The sequence below is a fragment of the Panthera uncia genome, unplaced genomic scaffold (genome assembly GCF_023721935.1).
Source record: "Panthera uncia isolate 11264 unplaced genomic scaffold, Puncia_PCG_1.0 HiC_scaffold_720, whole genome shotgun sequence".
Lineage (NCBI taxonomy): Eukaryota > Metazoa > Chordata > Mammalia > Carnivora > Felidae > Panthera > Panthera uncia.
The window spans coordinates 5,411-24,076 of record NW_026059892.1 but is presented as its reverse complement, the minus strand read 5'-3'; the positions used below and the strand labels follow the sequence as shown (position 1 = coordinate 24,076).

Here is an 18,666-nt window from a genome sequence, read left to right as displayed (position 1 = left end):
TGGGTGCCTTGTGCTGTTGGGAGGAGGTGCTGGGGACCGTGGGTCGTTTGGTGGGCCCTGTGCTGGCAGCAGTCAGGCTGTGGGGGGCTGGTCCACCATGAGGGCCAAGGCCACAGAAAAGCCCCGGGTCCCCGGGGAAGAGGTCCAGGGTGAGAGCTGGAGGGTAGTGGGAGAGGCTGGGCAGGTCAGGGATGGCTGGCTTCATTCTGGGTCTGGAGTCCCTGGGGGAGTAAGCAGGGGCTTAAGACCACTTTCCATAGTTGCCTGTGGTGACTGCAGAGGGGAGGGGGCTGGAGGCAGAGTCAGGTGGGGCGCCTTACTGGGAGGGGGGGCGGGAGACAGCGGGGAGGGGGGCAGCCTGGCTGGGACGGGGGTGGAGTCCAAGAGAGGATGAATCAGGTACCAGGTATGTTGGGAGGGTCGGGGGAGTCAGGGTCTCGGCATCTGGGGTTTATTCCTGCAGGGTTGGTTGTCCAGTGTTGGAAGCCAGGGCACAGGGGCCAGGGCACTAGAGGGACTTTAGAATGATTTTGATTGAGGGGTTTTCGTGTAGTTACATTTTCCTGAGTGCTTTAGAGGAGTTGCTCTGCTGTCTTCTGGTTGGCTCTGTTTACAACAAGAAATCTGCTTATCTTAGTTTTTTTATCCAGCTTTTAAGATTTTTATCTTTTTATTTATTTATTTTTTGCTTCCTGGTATTCAATAACATGCCTTTTGTTTCTTTGTTTCTCCTTTCTGGAGAAGTTAGAGGTTAGAAGTATCTTTAAAAAAAAAAAAAAATTTTTTTTTTTAATGTTTGTTTATTTTTGAGAGAGAGACAGTGAGAGCCAGGGAGGGGCAGAGGGAGAGAGAGAGGGAGACACAGAATCCGAAGCAGGCTCCAGGCTCCGAGCTGTCAGCACAGAGCCTGGCACAGAGCCCAAACCCACGAACCGTGAGATCGTGACCTGAGCTGGAGTCGGACACCCAACCAACTGAGCCGCCCAGGCCCTGGGGTGTCTTATTAATGTCACTCACCTGTTTGTTCTTTTGGTCATTCCTGTATGGTCAGCGCTAAATTATATTTTGGGTAAAGAAATGAGTAAGATGTTTCTTATCTCGGGGCGCTTCTGTCTACACAAGGGAAGAGACCTGCAGATACACCTGTAATTGCAGCCTTCTGACACGGCTCTCTAATCCTGGTGCAGTGGATCCTAAAATGTTTGGCTTTTCTGGGGAGATTAGTGAAGGCTTCACAGATAAGTGTGTGATTGTACTGAAACCTAAAACTGGACTTTCATGCTGGTTCTGAGCAGCTTGATTAGGGTGTCCCTTGGTGTGTGTGTGCAGTGTGGCCTTCCCGGCTTCCTTCCCTCTGTGCATTGAAGGCGCCTCCAAGTCTGTGGTTTGATGGCTCGTTTCTGTTAGTGCTGAGTAGTATTCCAGCCTCTGCGTGGACCACGTCTGGCATCCCCTCCTGCTGAAGGCTGTCTTGGTCGCATCCAGTTTGGGCACTTCTGGATGCAGCTGCTGCAAAATCTGTGTGCACGTTTGTTTTCAAGCACACGTTTTCAACTCGTTTGGGTAAATCAAATGGCAAGAGCGTGTCCAGTTTTGTGAGAAATCCCCAGCTGTGCCACACCGTCCCCAGCCCTCGGCGTCTGCATTCCAGGCTTTGGAGACGGGTGTCGTGGGAGCTCGTTGTTCTGCGTGGCCTTTGAAGGTGGGTGTCTGTCCCTGTGCTCGCTCCTCACTGGACTCTGGGTTTCCGGGCGGGCTCCTTGTCTGTCACTGTGAGGCGCTGCGCTCAGTGTCTGTGGGTGGCAGCTTTGCTGGCCTGACCAGGCCCTGATTTCTCCGTGTTTGAAGTACTTGCTGTTTTATTTTTGCTGGATACAGGATTCTGGGTTGATTTATTTTCTTTCAGCATTTTAAATATGTTCCATTTACCCCTGGTTTCTGTTGCTTCAGATGAAAATCTCCAGTGTTTCCCCAGGTAGAGCCCGTCTCTTTCCTCTGACGGTGATTTTTGTTTTGTATGTGGCGCCCCCGGTCTGATTGGGGTGCACGGAGGTGTGGCGTTTAGGCGGAGCTGCTTGGGCACGCTGGTTAGTGCCTTTCCTAAGTTTGGGGACGTCTTGGCCATTGTCTCTCCTGACATCTCTGCTGCCCCCGAGTGTCCGGCCACACACGAGACCGCTGGGTGCTCCCTGCCCGCAGGCCTCCGCACGTGTCTCCTTCCCTCCTGCGGACCTCCAGCTGCTACGCGCACTGCGTGTGGCCCGTCCCCCAGCGTTCTCTCGCTCACACCTCGTATGTTTTGGTTCCGGTACATGTACTTGGGTTTTTCCATTTCTCTACTGAAATTCCCCGTTTTCTACCTTCTCCTGTCGAAACTTTAACTTTTCTATGATAGTCACCTGGGATCTCTGCTGTTTCAGCCTCTGGGTCGTTTCTGGATGCACTTTCCTCTGGGTTGGGGGTCCCCCTTTCTCCAGCCCTGCCTGTTGTTTGTAAATGAGTCATATTCCTAGTGTTGATCTGGACACACAGAGGCCCCTGCCAGGCTTCCCTGTGACCGTGGCACTGCTCAGCATGCCCTGTTTGCGGTGGCAGCTGTCCTCCTCCTGCCTTCCTCAGCTTTGAGACGGTAGCACCTCTCAGGGCTGGAAGTTGTGCTCTTGGGACAGTCTAGCGGTGTGAGCAGCGCTCAGGCCGGGCATCGCCGGTGCGGTGTTCTGCTTCCTGTACGCTCACCCTTAGGTGGGCTTTCCTCCCTGGTGCCTGCGATGGCACCAGAAGCTGCAGGGAACCGGGCCTTCTGTCTGTGCTCCCTCCCCCAGTAGCTCCAGCAGAAGCCCTTGAACAGTATGTCCTCTAGTGTCTTGTAACTGAACTAGTGGCTGGCCAGGCCTGTGTCAGCTGCTCACCCGCGGAGGCAGAAGCAGCCTCCCAGGCAGGGTCTGGCGGTCGGTCTGGGTGGAGGGGTGACAGCAGCAGGGGAGCACGTGGGGGCGGGAGCGGCAGCTCAGTCCGGAGGGGTGCTAAGGCTGAAGGGCCCTGCAGTGGGAGTCACCCTGATAACCCCAGGCTGTGGGCCCTCAGTCATTCGTTATTGGGTAAGCATTGACTGGGGGCCTGCTGTGTGCCGGCCCCTGCCCCTGGTGCTCAGGGCTGGGGAGGAGAGGATGGTAAACAGACACAGATAGTGCCAGAGCTCAAGGGGCTGCTGGACACGGAGGTGTGTGTGTCTCGGGGGGGGGGGGGGGGGGGGGGTGACTGTGCAGTCAGGGTGGTCTGCCTGAGGTGGCAGCTTAACCTGGGATTCAGAATTCACCGCTGCTAGATTCTAACTCGAAGGGGACTCCAAGTACCTGCCTCCCCATTCCTGTTTGATTAACCCTCCGGGGTGGTTCCTAATGAGTCAGGTGTTCCTGGTGAAGTACTTCGGTGCTACCTCAGGGCTTAGGTGTGCAGACATGCTCGCGGACCGGCCCGTCACAGCTCCCCAGGCGTACAGCTCCGGGAGCCTTAGCAGGGGGTAAGCCCCAGTTCTGGAAGAACTCCCAGTATGGCCTGAGCCTCTGAGAGAAGTATAGAAAGACCTGGGAGCGATGGCGGCACTCAGGTGGCACCCACTGTGTGGGCGGCACCTTTCTGCCCACCCCCCGGGCATCGCGCCCTCAACTTCCATCACCTGGAGCCCATGAGGTTGATGAGAACTGACCGCCTTCTGAGCGCCACTCCTTGGTAGACCATAAGGGACCAAGGGGTTGGTGTGGTCTCTAGGGGACATAGGCAAGTCCCTGGCGCCTGCAGGTGGGGAGAAGCCTTCCAGGGCTGGCTCCCAGCCCAGGTTCTGTCCCCAGAGCAGGCCTCACTAGCCTCGGATTCTCTCCGAGAAGGATGTAAGACGGATTCCAAGTGCAAAGCCTCCTTGAAGTGTGAAGGAACCCAGCTAGCAGACCCCATTCCTAACCTTAATCCTAATCCTTACTGCCCACATTAGCTTTTAATCCTGACCCTATCCAGGTGTTTTAAGGACAGGGTGGGATTGAGGTCAGCGGGGAGGGCCGATGGCTCATCAGAGAACAGGCCATACTTCTTCCTACCCCTGGCCTCTGCCCGCAGGAGCCTCCCCTAGAGACTGCTTGGGTCCCACTCGCAGCCCCTGCCCAGGTCACCCCCAGGACCACGCTCCCATTGGCACGCTCCCCCCAGCGAGTAGTAGGCGCTCAGCAAGAACCCCGCATTTCCTGGACTCTGGTATAGTATTGCCCTTCGTCTACCTTAACTGAACATGTCTGGGCAGTCACCCTGAGGTTAAAGTGAGTTAAATACAGCAATGAGGAGGCTAGCTAGCATTTATGGAACATTTTGCTGGGCATCGCGGATGCTGATCGCATGTAAGTCGTCAGGTAATTTGCACAAAAACCGTGATTCATTAGGCATTGCCTGAATGAGTGAATGAATGAAAGACGGGAGCTGGAGCCCAGGACCTGCGTTACCCTGGGGCGCCCCCCCCCCCCCCCCCCCAAGTGGCAGCAGGAAAAGCCAGTGAGCCAGAGCCTACCTGGGGGGGGCGGCGCGCACCTGCTCGAGGAGCGCTGGATCCAGCCGAGCCTGAAACAGGACCCTTGGGACAGCCCCACCCTGGCCCAGACACTGGAAAATCCCTCTGGGCAAGTAAATATGATCTACCCGCCCCCCCCCGCCACCGGAAGAAGTCTAGGGGCGAGGGAGGAAGCTGGATTTTTTTTTTTTTTTTTTTTTTTTTTTAGGATGTGCCCATCACTCCCGCCCCCAACAGCGAATGCGGTTGGAAAGAGGGGAAGCCATACTGGGGACGTGCCTATCACACTATCTTTCCGGCACACCACAGACGGAAAATCCGGGTCCAGAAGTTTCCATGCTAGCCTTTGCCAGGTCCTGGGAGTGGGCTGAGTTATTTTGAGTGAGTGTGTGGGGGAGTGTCTCTGCCGGCCCCTCAGAAGAGGGAAGTTGTCCCAGGGCGCAGAGGAGCTGGCGCTCAGACACCCGCCCCCAACCCTAATAGCAAAGGAGCTCCAGGTCTGCTGCACACTGCCCCTCTTCCCCAAGGTCCCCGGCTCCCTCCTGGGTCCCCCGCACCCTGTAAGTGCTTGTGCCTGGTCACCCTCCCAGGGAGCAGGATCAGTGGGACTGAGTTGAAGCCCCAGCCGCCTTTGGATCAGGGGCTCCCTGTCTTTCTTTGGGTCTGGCTCCCTTCATCTCTAAAAAGGGTTGAGACTCCCTCGCTAATGCTCTGTCTCTCGAAAATGAATAAATGTTAAAAATTTTTTTTAAAGAGTTGGGAAACATCCTGTTTTAGGGTTGTTGGAGGGGCTTGGAGGGTGAATGTGTTTGAGAAGTCAAGGGAGCAGACCCTGGGGCCAGGCCCCCTGGGTTCGACTCTCCCCCACCTCCCCCTTTACACTGTGTGACCCTGAGTGACAGAACCTCGTGTTTATGTCATGTTTCCTGCCAGGTCAAAGCAGGGCTCTCACCAAGGCTTCTCAGATGGTTTCAGCCCAAAGGATCTAGTGATGGCCCCTTGGGCCTCAGTTTCCCTATCTTAGATGCTCTTGACTCCTGGGCGCCTCCCACCTCAGGGCTCCCTGGGACCTAGTGGGGGCACGGGGCACAGAACCTAACCAGCTTGTGAGCGAGTTCCTACGTCTACCTCCTGCCACCTCCGTTTCCTCCTCTGTAAAGTGGGGACAGCGCCAACAGCCTCCACGGTGGGTGTTGAGGGGCCTGACCTTCTGAAACGCCACGCATCACCGGAATGCCAGGGCTTCCAGCATTAGGAGGAGAGAAAAAAACCCCGCGATTAAGCCATGACACCCCATCGGTTTTCATACTTTTTAGGCACTTCCTGACTCAGACGTACTAAGATGTGCGCAGCGCGAGCACCGCCCCCCCAGTGAAACCGAGGCTCAGAGAGGGGCCTGGCCCCTCGCCCGCTCCCTCCCTCGCTGGTTCGCTGGTTCCTTCCTTCCTTCTTGCCACCCGCCCCTTCCCCGACTCAGTCGGCCCGGTCTGAGGGTGACTCTGGGCCTTGGTCCCTCAGCCTCCCGGCCAGGGCGCGGACGACCCCTCCCCGCGCTCCAGACCCGGGCTGGGGTCTCCCGCCCCCACGCGCAGGAACTCTCCAGCCGGCCCCTCCCTGCCCGCCGCAGCCGGACTCTGCCCCCGCCCCGCCCCGCCCTCCCGCCGCTCCCCTGCCCTCCGCTGCCCTCCCCTGCACGCCCCGCCCCGCCCCGCCCCTGCTGGGCCCAGCTCGGCGCCCATGTGACCCCGCTGCCAGGTCGGGGCGCGACGGGACGCGCTGGGACCGGCGTCGGGGGGCGCGGGCGCGGCCCGGGGCGGGGGCGGCATGGAGCGGAGGTGGGTCTTCGTGCTACTCGACGTGCTGTGCGTGCTGGTCGGTAAGAGCCGCGGGGCCCCGCGCGTGGCGGGGCGGACCCCTTCCCCGGCGGTGCGCGCCCAGGCGCCCCGAGGGCTGGTTTGTAGCGGGGGTGGGGTGGGGGCCGCAGGCGGGGAGCTCTGGGGTGACCTCGGCGCCCACATCGGCCTGCGTGCCCCCCCACCCCCTCGGCCGTCCCGGGTCGCGGAGGGTTTGCGGCCCCCGGCCGGGGCGGTGACTCACGCGGGCGGCGGTCCAGGTTCTGGGCGGCCAGGGGCGCGGCCGGGGGCGGGGCACCGCCGGGAGGACCTCCACCCCCACTCCCGGGATCGGCGTTCCCAACGGGCACACTCAGCCGCTCGGTGGGATTCGAACCCCCTTCCCAGGCGGGGTGGGGGTGGGGGGTGCACAGGTGGAGAGAAAGGCTGGGCCCCGGGCTACGGGTGGACCCGTCGCCTCCGGCGGCTCAGACCAAACCTGTCGGGCGGGTTTGCGGGCCAGGCTGGGGGAGGGGGTGGGCCGAGGCCGCCCCCCTCCCCGCCCCTCCCCCAGGGTCCCGGGAACAAAGGCTGAGTGTTTGCTCCGGGGCGGTGCGGACAATGGCCCCGGAATTCTACCCCCCGGCGCGGGGAGGGGCCCCCTCGGGCCTAAGTCGCACCCCCCACCCCCTCCTTGTGGGGTTCCTGCACCTCCGCCGGGACGGAGGTCGCTGAAGGGCGGAGGGGTAATGCCCTGAAGGATCGCGCGCCAGCCCCAACCGTAACCCTAACCCTAAGCTCTTTGGAGTGGGCCAGGTGGTAACGGGAAGAGGTCCACAGGGGGGACTAGCCATCTGCTAGCCCTAGCCATCATTTATTGAGCACCTGTTATTTACATTTAAACATCTGTGTGGCACTTATGTATCCCAGACGCTAAGTGACATGCAAATAATTAAGTCTTTTCCACGGAACAGTCTAAGGGAGGTGCTGTTTCAGCCCGGAGAGGTTCAGGCACCTGTTGCAGGCAGTGTTGCTTCTTTGTGCCAGGCGCTCGAGGCCCAGGCAGACCCCGCTACCATTCTTGAAGCTTCACGATATAAGAAGTTGAGTTTCATTGGGTGACAAGGACCCTGATGAAAAAATGGGGGGCGGGGATGATGTAAAGGCAGGGAGGTTCTGGAAGTGTCTGCCATGAGGGTGTGAACCAGAGTTTCCCAGGCAGGGAAAGGCCCCCAGTTCAGTGCTTTGAGCTCTGCTTCCTGAATCCACAGCTCTGGTTCCAGCTGAGGGTGATGAGCCTCCAGTGGAAGGGGCTGGGGCTGGGGCTGGGGGACAGGAGGCGGAGGCTAACTCTGCGCCGAGGCCCCTTGCGCCAGCCCCTGCCGTGGTTGGGTTGCGGGGATGGGGCTTGACTTGCTGGCTCAGCACGTTCTAGGCCCCGCCCCCCCCCCCCCCCCCAACTTTGGGGGTCTCCTGCCTGGCTTCTCTGCCTCTGCCCTTGCCCTACCTCACAGCAGCCTGAGGGAACCCGTTGAACACATGCTCTGCTCCTTTGCTCCAAGCACTCTGGTGTCTCCCACCTCACTCACCGCAAGATTCCCGTTCTTACAATACCCTCCAGTCCCAGTGTTCCAGCCGTCCAGGCAGGGTCCTTTGCTGTTCTCTGGGACTGCCTTTCCCTCTGCCTGGAGCTCTTCCCCAGATCTGCCCTGAACTTCCTCGGCTCCCTTGATCCACCTTCTTTTCTGTGTGGCCTCCCCGATTCCAGTCACGTTGACCCATGATTCTTTATCCCTAACACTCGGCTCCGTGGGCAGACCTCTGTGTTTCCCCTGACTCAGCACTAAATTCGGTGTCTTAGGAGGAGGAGTTGGCCCTGCCTCCTGCGGTATTCATGCCAAAGAAGAGTCACACCCTTTTACACTTGTCACCTGTCCTGCTGGGGGGCAAAGGGCACCCTGCCTTCGTTTGTCACCCTTGGCTCAGCGGGGTCCTGGGACCCCAGTACTACAGCAATGCCTTTCATTATTCTGCCAGAACTTGTGGCTCCTGAATATGTCTTTGGACTGAGGCGTCGAGGCCCTTGGCCGGCTCAGGGTTAAAGGCAGGAATGTAGGTGTCTCAGCTCTGCCCCTTTCTGTGGTGCGTTCCTGGTCTCTCTGGCTTGCCTTACAGTGAAGGGCAGGGAGGGCCTCTCTTCTTTTAAAAGATGCTTATTAAAACACCTGCCTAGGCCAAGCCCTGGGCAGGCTCTGGGGACAGCCTTGAACATGGTGGGCCCCCCTCAGGTGTCCGTCAAGCCCCTTGGGCGGTGCTGAAAATCAAGTATCACACTATGTTGCAGAAGTGCATACAGGCCCAGAGACGTGGAGAACAGGAATTCTGTGAAAGGGGCGCCAGCGTGGGCAGTCAGGAAGGGTGGACAGAGCTCAGGGAAGGTAGCTTGGTTGCATGGGAAGGTAGCTCAGGGACGGAGCTCGGTTGCATGCTTATGGAGTTTGCTCAGGGAGGAGAAAGGAGGCTGGATGGGAGTGAGTGAGGGGGGAGGTGGGGTGGGGGCTGTACGGTGGGCCCGGGGAGGATTTTGGTGTTTATCTGAGGATGATGGGGAACCATGAGGGGGTTTTAATGAGGGAGCAGACTCCCATTCGCCATGGGGAAAGCTCCTTCTCGCCGTCAGGTTGACGCGGAGGTGAGGAAACCGGGGAGGGAAGGCCGAGGCAGGTGGCCAAGTGCCCGACAAAGGCTGGCATTTGTGGCCCCCGGGCTTGGCTGGTGGGACCACACAGCATGGGGAGAACCGTGTGGCCACTGGCTTCTCTCCCCTGCCCCCAGCCTCTCTGCCTTTTGCCATCCTGACGCTTGTGAACGCACCATATAAGCGAGGGTTCTACTGTGGAGATGACTCCATCCGGTACCCCTACCGTCCAGACACCATCACCCACGGGCTCATGGCTGGGGTCACCATCACAGCCACCATCATCCTTGTAAGGCAGGAGAGGTTGGAGGGTGGTAGGCTGGGTGCTGGGGGTGGGGCCAAGTTTTGCCCTGAATGGTAGGTGGGGAAGAGGGCCCCCCCTTTGGAGTTCCCAGAATCCCAGCAGACTCGGGGAGGCCAGGCACCCTGAAGCCCTTTCTGTGGGGAGTCCGAGGCCCAGCGAGCCAGGGCTTGGTGGAGACCCTCACAGTTGCCTCCCCAGCCCAGCCGTGAGTGCCCTCAGCGGCTCCCTGTGCAGGTCTCTGCCGGGGAGGCCTACCTGGTGTACACAGACCGCCTCTATTCCCGCTCCGACTTCAACAACTACGTGGCGGCCGTCTACAAGGTGTTGGGGACGTTCCTGTTTGGGGCTGCGGTGAGTCAGTCGCTCACCGACCTGGCCAAGTACATGATCGGCCGTCTGCGGCCCAACTTCCTGGCGGTGTGTGACCCTGACTGGAGCCGCGTCAACTGCTCCGTGTACGTGCAGGTGGAGAAGGTGTGCAGGGGAAGCCCCGCCAACGTCACCGAGTCCAGGTGGGTGCTGGACCAGCCGCCTTCACTCGGGGCGATGCTGGGGACCCTGAGCCACGGCTGTTCCCACCCCTGGGGGAGGAGTCGGGGCTAGAGCAGGACCCCCAGGAGCTGGATGTGGAAGGGTGAGCTTCCTGGAGGGTAGGCCGGGTGGGGTGAGGCCGGGTGGGGCCCGTGGGCCTGGGTTGGGGAGGTGTGGGGATGTGAGGTGGGGCCGGGATGCGGGGTCCTGAGCAGAACAGCCCCCCAAACCTCAGGCCCCACTGTCCGGCTTCTGCTCTGTGCTCTCACATTCTCTGATAAACTTATCAATTAATTGCCATCTATTTTCCTGTTTAAAATTTTGAAATAAAATTCACATCACTAAAAATCACGAATTATACTATTTTAATATGTACAATTCATTGATTCTTAGTACATTCACAGTGTCGTGTAGCCATCCCCACTCTCTTATTCCAGAATCTTTTTATCATCCCAAGAAAGAAGCTCCGTGTCTGTTAGTTATGAGGCCCCCGGCACTGCCTCCTCCCTGAGCCCCTGGCACCCACGAACCCCCTTCCTGTGGGTGGGTGTGCCTCTTCTGACGCTTCACGCACGTGGGGTCACACACCGTGCAGCCTTTTGTCTGGCCTCTCCAGTGTCTGTGCTCACATGTGAGGTGTGTGCGTTTCTGCCTCACTTCTTTCGGTGTTCTTGTTCTGTGCGTGTGTCTTTGTGATTGTGATGTGTTCTTGATACGTGTGCCTTGATCACTGTGTAACGTCCTTTGTCTCTGCGAATGGTTTTTTTCTTTTCTTTTCATCGTCTGTTTTGTCCCATAGCAGCATGGCCACTCTGGCTGTCTTTTGGTTGCTGTCTGAATGGAATGCTTTTCCCACTTTTGTACTTTCAGCCTGTTTGTGCGTTTGAAGGTATACAGCATATGCAAAGTTACGTTACTTTGTAAGTTTGTTTTGCAACCTCTGCCTTTTAATTGGAGAGGTTAATACATTTATATTTAATGTAATCCCCCATAAGAAAGAGCTTCTGGTGTTTTGTTATTTGTTTTCTACATATTCTTTTATCCTGGCTTTAAAATTTCTTCATTACTGCCTTTTACGTTAGTTACTGACTGTGCAGAAAGTTTGTGGCTATATAGCTCTACCCCCCCTTATGAGATTATTTTCACAAATTATATTTTATACATTGTGTGTTCATCAACTCAGATTTATAATTACTGTTATACTCAGGTTTTTGAAAAATGAGGTATAATTGACATAATTAATATGATGTGATGTTTGTTTTAGGTGTGCAACATGGTTCAACATTTGTATTTACCTTGAAATGATCACCACAATAAATCTAGCTAACACCCATCTGTATGTGTAGTTAAAAAATTATTTTTTAAAATTTTTATTTGTTTATTCAAAAAAAATTTTTTTTTAACGTTTACTGATTTTTTTGAGACAGAGAGAAACAGAGCATGAACAAGAGAGGGTCAGAGAGAGAGGGAGACGCGGAATCTGAAACAGGCTTCAGGCTCTGAGCTGTCAGCACAGAGCCCGATGTGCTCGAACCCATGAACCGTGATATCATGACCTGAGCCGAAGTCGGACGCTTAACCGACTGAGCCACCCAGGCGCCCCAATTTATTTATTTTTGAGAGAAAGAGAGAGAGAGCACACAAGTGGCGGGAGGGGTAGAGACCGAGGGAGACACAGACTGAAGCAGGTTCCAGTCTCTGAGCTGTCAGCACGGAGCCCAGCGCTGGGCTTGAACTCACACACTGCGAGATCATGACCTGAACCAAAGTCAGATGCTTAACCAAGTGAGCCACGCAGGCGCCCCATAAAATTGTTAGAAAACAATCAGGAATTATGAGCTCAAGTACATGAATACTGATGGTTGTATTGTGTAACTACCTTGACTCGTGTATCTCAGATCTTTGTGTGAGCCTGAGCTAACTGTCTAGCACCCTTCATTTCTCCTGGAAAGACTCCCTTTTGGAATTTCTTATAGGGTGGGTGTTTGAGTAATGAATTCTCTCAGTTTTTCTTTGTCTGGGAATGTCTGAATTTCTCCTTCATTTTTAGGGGGTGATTTTGCCAGACCTAGAATTCTTGGTTATTTTGAAAGTATCACCCCACTGCCTCTGGCTTCCATGGCTTCTGACAAGAAACCGGCTGCTAATCGTACTGAGGACCCTCGTACCACAGGAGTCTCTTCTCTTGCGGTGTGCACGGTTCTTGCTGACTGTCCTTGGCAGTTTGATTACGCGTGTCTCTGAGCTTCTCCCATTCGAGTTCTCAAGCTTCTTAGATGTGTACGTTCGTGTCTTTGATCCGGCTTGGGCAGTGTTCAGCCATGTGTCTTCAAATACTCTTTCTGCCCCTGTCTGTCTCCTCCCCTCTTTGGGCTCCCCCGTGTGTGTGGGCATCCCTGGTGCCTACCTCTTTTTCTCCCTTCTTACTCTGTGTCCCTCCAGTTGAATCGTCTCCGTTGACCTGTGTCCGTGCTCACGGTTCTTTCTGCCCATTCAGACCTGCTAGCGATTTTTCATTTCAGATACTACTTACTGTTTTCAGCTCCAGAATTTCTGTTTGGTTCCTTTGGATAACTTCTGTCTCTTTGTTGGTATTCTCTGTTTAGTGAGACATTGTTTCCCTCTTTGAACAGATTTTAAATGGCCAGAGAAAAGTCTTTGTCCAGTAAGTCTAGCACCTGGGCATCCTGGGGACAGCTTCTATTAACAGGTTTCTTTTCACCCTGTGTATGTATGCTTTGTGACTATTTGGTTGAGAGCTGGGCATCTTTAATGTTGTCATGTAGCAACTCTGGAAATATCCTGTGCTCTCCCACCCGGCGATTATTGTTGCTGTTTGTTGCAGTTGTCGGTCGGTTGGTTAGCGACCTTTTGAACTAATTTTGTAAATTCTGTATTCTTTGTCACGTGTGGCCCTGAAGTTCTTTCTGTTAGCTGCCCGATCAGCTAGTACTTGGACAGAGATTTCCTTAAACATCTGGCACTGGGAGAAAGACCTCTCTCTGAGTTTGCCGATGGGCTGTGTGTGCTGTGTCGGGGCCTGCCTTCCGAGCTCAGCCAGGCTTCCTGTTTGCGCAGCACCTGAAGGTCAGCCAGAGGTGAGAGCCAAGGGCTCCTTTCCTGAGCTTCCTGGTGGGTCCCTGTGCCTCAGCTGCCATGCATTGCCCTGGGCAGCAGTGACAGACATTTGCTGTAAAGGCTTCAGAGCAATTCCCCAGGTAGCTGAGTCGGCCACAGGAGAGTGGGGTAGCTCTGCACATCCACCAGATGGGTCCAGACAATCACAAATCCGTGCAAAGAGGTCTGTTTTGCTAGTCCTGGTGCTGGCCACTGCCAGTGTGATTCTGTTCGTACGAGTGTTTCCATTATGTTTATGGAGGGCTGGACCTTTGGAGTTCCTTAATCTGCCATTCTCTTGTCCACTGATGTCCTTTTTGCCAAACCTTGAGCTTAATTCCTGCATCAAGAACCACAGATGGGAAATAATCCCCAAACTGTGGTGTTATCTGTTTGTCTGCTCTACACAGTTGTCCGCCCTGGTTCTGAGTTTGTGGCCTACGGTATCCTTGTCAAAGACTGTGAGCCCCAGTTGGAGACTTTGTTTTGTGTGGTCAGGGAAATGAAAAGGGGCCACGTTTCCCCATAAAACCCTCCCTCTGCTGGGTCCCAGACTGTGGGGTACACAGGGGGCTGGGGGCCAGGGGGCCGGGGACTTCGAAGGCAGAGATGTCAGTGAGCTTCTCGGTCTCTGAGCCTGGGCCCCGGGCTCTGTTCCCCGTGCGGCCCCTCCTGACACCTGTGCTCTCCTTTCTTAGACTGTCTTTCTATTCTGGACACTCCTCCTTTGGGATGTACTGCATGATGTTCTTGGCGGTGAGTCTGTTTCCCAGGATTGGCTTGTGGGACTGGGCCTCAGTTTCTCCTTCTGCAAAAGGGGGAAGGGGAGGTAGTGATGGGTCGAGGTGACTGGTTTGTTCTTCGAAACTGGAGGCTCCCGGCCTGCTGGCTTTGTGTTCCTGGCCTCCACTCCCGTCTGCGCCCTGGGCGTGGGGTGAGCCCAGCGGGCTCCTGGGCTGATGGCTGCCCTCCGGCCCCCAGCTCTACGTGCAGGCACGGCTTTGCTGGAGGTGGGCGCGGCTTCTGCGGCCCACAGTGCAGTTTTTCCTGGTGGCCTTTGCTCTCTACGTCGGCTACACCCGCGTGTCTGACCACAAGCACCACTGGAGTGATGTCCTTGTTGGCCTCCTGCAGGGGGCACTGGTGGCCGGCCTCACGGTGAGCTCCTGGGTCAGGAGACCCACCCTGGGTGGGGGGATCCTCTTTCCCTCCCCACTCCACTCTTCCCCCTCAGAGCCCATCCCTCACCCCCCACGACCTTCCCGTTCCCCTGCCCCCATCAGCCCTTGTCTTGTCTCCTAGGTTCGCTATGTCTCGGATTTCTTTAAGTCCCGGCCCCCACAGCGCTGCCTGGAGGAGGAGGAGCTGGGACGGAAGCCCAGCCTGTCACTGACTCTGACCCTGGGTGAAGCTGACCGCAACCACTATGGGTACCCGGTCTCCTCCTCTTGAGGTGGGGTCCTTCTGTGCATCTGCGTGTTCATGGTCCTGGCAGGGACCTCTGCTAGCCTGGTGGTGAGGGCTCCAGGTGCCCTGTGCTGGCCGCTGGTGGGCGTTCTACTAACTCTGCCTGCTGTGCACTGGACCAGGGGTCTGGGGGTGCACAGGGCAGCCCCAGCGTTTAAAAGAGGGACTTTGTCCTCTTTTCTCCCTTTTGGTGGATTAGAGGGGGACCAAGAGACCCAGCTAGATGCTGTTTTTGTAAAGTGTAATGTATATGTGGAGTTTGAGTAAAATAGAGTGTTTGCTCGACAACTGATGATAGCCTCTGTTCCTTATGGCCATTCTGAGCACTGTTCGTACAGCAGAGGGGGAGACACTTCCTTGCTTGGGGCTCAGCTGAGCTCAGGAGTCAAAGTGGCTGGTGGCAATGTTGCCCTTTGGAGATGAGGGGAGAGTGGTACACTCTTTTCCTGGCCTCACCCTGTGTATCTCTTCATCTGGCTGTCGATTCATACTTATCACACCCTTTAATAAACTGGTAAACCTAAGTGTTCCCTGATTTCTGTGAGCCACTCAAGCAAATAGAGACCCTAAGGAGGAGGTCATTGGGACCTTCCGGTCTAGTCAGTGGGTTAGAAGCACAGGTAACAGCCTGGGGCTTGTGACTGGCATCTGAAGTGGGGGGTGGGACCGAGTCCTTAACCTGTAGAACCTGATGCTGTCTTGAGGTAGACAGTGTCAGAATTGAGTTCTTGGATACCCCTGTGGTGTCCAAGAATTGCTTTGTGGTGGTTTTTTTTTTTTTTTTTGAGGAGGGGCACTTCCTGGATGTTGAAATTGGGTCCAGAAACTGAAAGAATTGTCTATGAATCCATTTAGTCAAGAAGACAAATGAAAGTAACAGCCAGGCCTTTACTGGCTTCCTCTGGTCCTATCAGCAAGGGGAAAGCTGGAGAATGTACCAGCTGCCCGGTGCACTTTCCCCATGGCACGGTGCTTGGGTCAGGGGTCGGGTGCAGCAACACGAGGCTCCTGCAGGTGTCTGGGCCCAGGCGGAGGGCTAGGATTGGGGAAACCCCAAGTGCCGAGTCAGTGGAGAAAGGCTCTCCCCTCACAATAGGGAGGCCTCTACTGAAAGCGCCCCTCCCCCATCCTGCTCCCCCAATAGAGGTCCTCAAATGGAAACTCCTGGGAAGAAATTCACATATGGCTAAGGTATAGTCAGAGGGGCCGGAATCTGCAGAGCTGTCCCCCAAGCCTCCTATGGTGGAGCCTGAAAGGTCACACATGGGGCATGGGCCTGGCACTGGGCTCCTTATCCCCCTTTCTGCTTGGTGATCCCCTCCAACTGACTGGGACCCTGCCCTTAAATCTTCCCATCTCGGAAGTCCCCACCTTTAACCGACATACCTGGGTTTCCTGGGGCTCCGAGTCCACATCCTGCATTCCTGGAGGGCTCGCAAAGCTGCAGCTCCCTTGTCCTGACTCTTCCCCTGTGGTCACTCACCTGGGGCTTCAGAACCAGCTCCTACTCACTCCGGGAATGGCGACTCCCCACCATTCACCAAAGTGAAATAGACGTAAAATAGATGGAGACTAACCATGAGAAGTACATGCTTTTTTTTTTTTAATTTTTTTTTTCAACGTTTTTTTATTTATTTTTGGGACAGAGGGAGACAGAGCATGAACGGGGGAGGGGCAGAGAGAGAGGGAGACACAGAATCGGAAACAGGCTCCAGGCTCCGAGCCATCAGTCCAGAGCCTGACGCGGGGCTCGAACTCACGGACCGCGAGATCGTGACCTGGCTGAAGTCGGACGCTTAACCGACTGCGCCACCCAGGCGCCCCAAGAAGTACATGCTTTTAAAAAGGAGATATGATCAAAATCTTAGTGTAGGGAAGGCTTTTGCAATTGGGGAAAACAGAAAATGAAGTTGAGGTAAACCTGGGGCCTAGGACAGAGCAGTGGCTCAAGAAGGGGCACGCACCGCGAGTGGTGGATCCTGCATGCGTCCAAGAGGCTGGTGCCTTCAAATGATGCAGAGCATCCAGAGCTCACCTTTTCAATGACATTGTAAGCAGTGAGTTTGACTGTTTTTTTTTTTTTTAATTTTTTTTTTTTTGACAGAGAGGGAGGGGGGGAGGGAGAGAGAGGGGGGGAGAGAGAATGAGCGTGGGAGGGGCAGAGAGAGAGGGAGACACAGAATCCGAAGCAAGCTCCAGGCTCCCAGCTGTCAGCACAGAGCCCGATGCGGGGCTTGAACTCACAGACCGTGAGATCATGACCTGAGCCAAAGTCGGACGCTCAATGGACTGAGCCACCCAGGTGACCCGTGAGTTTGACTTTTGTACTGAACAAGTGCAGGGGCGCTGGGGGGCTCAGTTAAGCGTCTGACTTTGGTTCAGATCATGGTCTCAGGGTTCGTGGGTTGGAGCCTTGCGTTAGGCTCTGTGCTGACAGTTTGGAGCCTGGAGCCTGCTTCAGATTCTGTGTCTCCCTCTCTCTCTGCCCCTGCCCCCCCCCCCCCTCTTTCTTTCTCTCAAAAATGAGAAGAAACATTAAAAAAAATTAAATATTTGCAAAATGGGTGACTTACTGTTAACTGTTAATGTTTTATTTGCCCATAGAAGCTGTCTTTATGCCACACCCCTCTTGGGGTGTTCTGGCCAGGCCTCAGGGGGATAATGTAGCACCTGGGGGCACAGATGCAGCCTTGAAGCCCCGGATGGAGACCATCTCTCTGGCCTCCGTGACCTTGTCCTTGGTGCTATGGGAGACAGGCAGGAGGGGGGCCTGGATGCCACAGAACGCCAGCGTGCTGGATGTCATGAACTTGCTGGAGGCGTCAGGAAAGCCACCATGAAACTGCCCCGGGGCGCGGGAGCTGAGGCATCACAGGACACAGTAGAGGGCAGTGATGGAGCCCCGGGCCCAGAGCCGAGGCATCCCAGCACACAGCAGAGGGCAGTGACGGAGCCCTTGCTGCACAGGAGGAGGACATACCCAGGCTCGGACTGTGTCTGTGTCAGGGAACGGGGCGAGGTTCCCAGCCGGAGCCCACAGGGAGCTGGGGCTCAGGGAGCCGCCCTCTCTTCCCTGGTGCAGTGACCCTGAAGACCAAGGCCACAGTGATGGTTTGGGCCGTAACAGTGCAAACAGCCACGATAGAAACCACTCCAAATGCGGTTTGCTGGAGCACGAGGGTGGCTGTGTCGGGACGGCCGATGAACTGTGAGGTGGGGGAGTTGAGCAGGACGTAGCCGAGGGCCCTGTTGCTGGCTTTGAGTGGGAGAGTGCCTCGGTGCTTCCTGAAGACCCCAGGACCACAGCCGTGAAAATAGAGTGCTATATTGCCCAGACCTGTGTCCAGAGTCCTCAAAAGGCATAAAAGTCACAGTCTGCTTACTGTTTGAGTAACCACCACCCGGACACTTGGCATGCTGGTATGCATCAATGAGAAAGCAGAGATACAGTTTCTTGGGCCCAGTGGTTCTTACAGGTTAGGAAAATTAGGACATATTGGTGCTCCAGGCAGAGACACAGGCAAGCTCTCACACACATAATTGTAGGGTTATCCTTATAGTTTCATGGAAAAACAGTAGTTTCTCTTTTCTTTTTACAAAGGGGATTTTTCTGTTGATTCTTTGAAACTCCTAAATTCTTAGCCATGAAAGTATCATTTCTCATGGCCTGTTCTCAATGCTCGATATTTCCCCCACTTTCTGATGTTAATTGTCTTTTGAAAAACCCCTCCTAACTGACTAGTAGAAGATATGCAGGAATTTTTTTAAAAAGTTTTTTGTGTGCAAATGCTAGTGTGGTTTTGTAGGAGATCATGTCTCCTTTGGTATAGGTGCATACTGAATTAATTAGGAGTGAAATCTTGTGATGTCTATAACCTACAATCTTTCACAATAGAAGATGTCAAGCAAACATGGCAAATTTATAAAATTGCAGTCTGTGTTTGTGTGTAGGTATTCATTATGTCACTCTCTGTAGTATATTTGGAGAATTTTCATATTCAAAAAAGGAAAATTCTGCTCAAGTGAATTTTCCTAAGTCAACAGTATCCATTCATTTCCCAAATGAGTCCCTTTTTAAGCTGCAACAACATAAAATCCTAATTGAAAAACAAGATTATTATAATTCTTAGTGTTGGTTACCACCCTGATATAAGAGGGCAGTTTT

General features: G+C 55.1%; 1 protein-coding gene across 4 annotated transcripts; it reads left to right on the top strand.

The window, feature by feature from the left end:
• Positions 1-6,251: 6,251 nt before the first annotated feature.
• Positions 6,252-15,025, top strand: LOC125918376 (phospholipid phosphatase 2). Of its 4 annotated transcripts, none has more exons than XM_049624378.1 (6): positions 6,252-6,387; positions 9,220-9,371; positions 9,573-9,898; positions 13,733-13,790; positions 14,016-14,192; positions 14,337-15,025. In XM_049624378.1, the coding sequence occupies exons 2-6, from the start codon at positions 9,336-9,338 to the stop codon at positions 14,484-14,486; spliced, it is 747 nt and encodes a 248-aa protein (XP_049480335.1). In that variant the 5' UTR covers positions 6,252-6,387; positions 9,220-9,335; the 3' UTR covers positions 14,487-15,025. The 4 variants fall into 4 exon arrangements, with proteins under 4 accessions (XP_049480335.1, XP_049480333.1, XP_049480332.1 ...); XM_049624376.1 differs by having other exon boundaries at positions 6,252-6,428; positions 9,585-9,898; XM_049624375.1 differs by having other exon boundaries at positions 6,252-6,428.
• Positions 15,026-18,666: the final 3,641 nt, after the last annotated feature.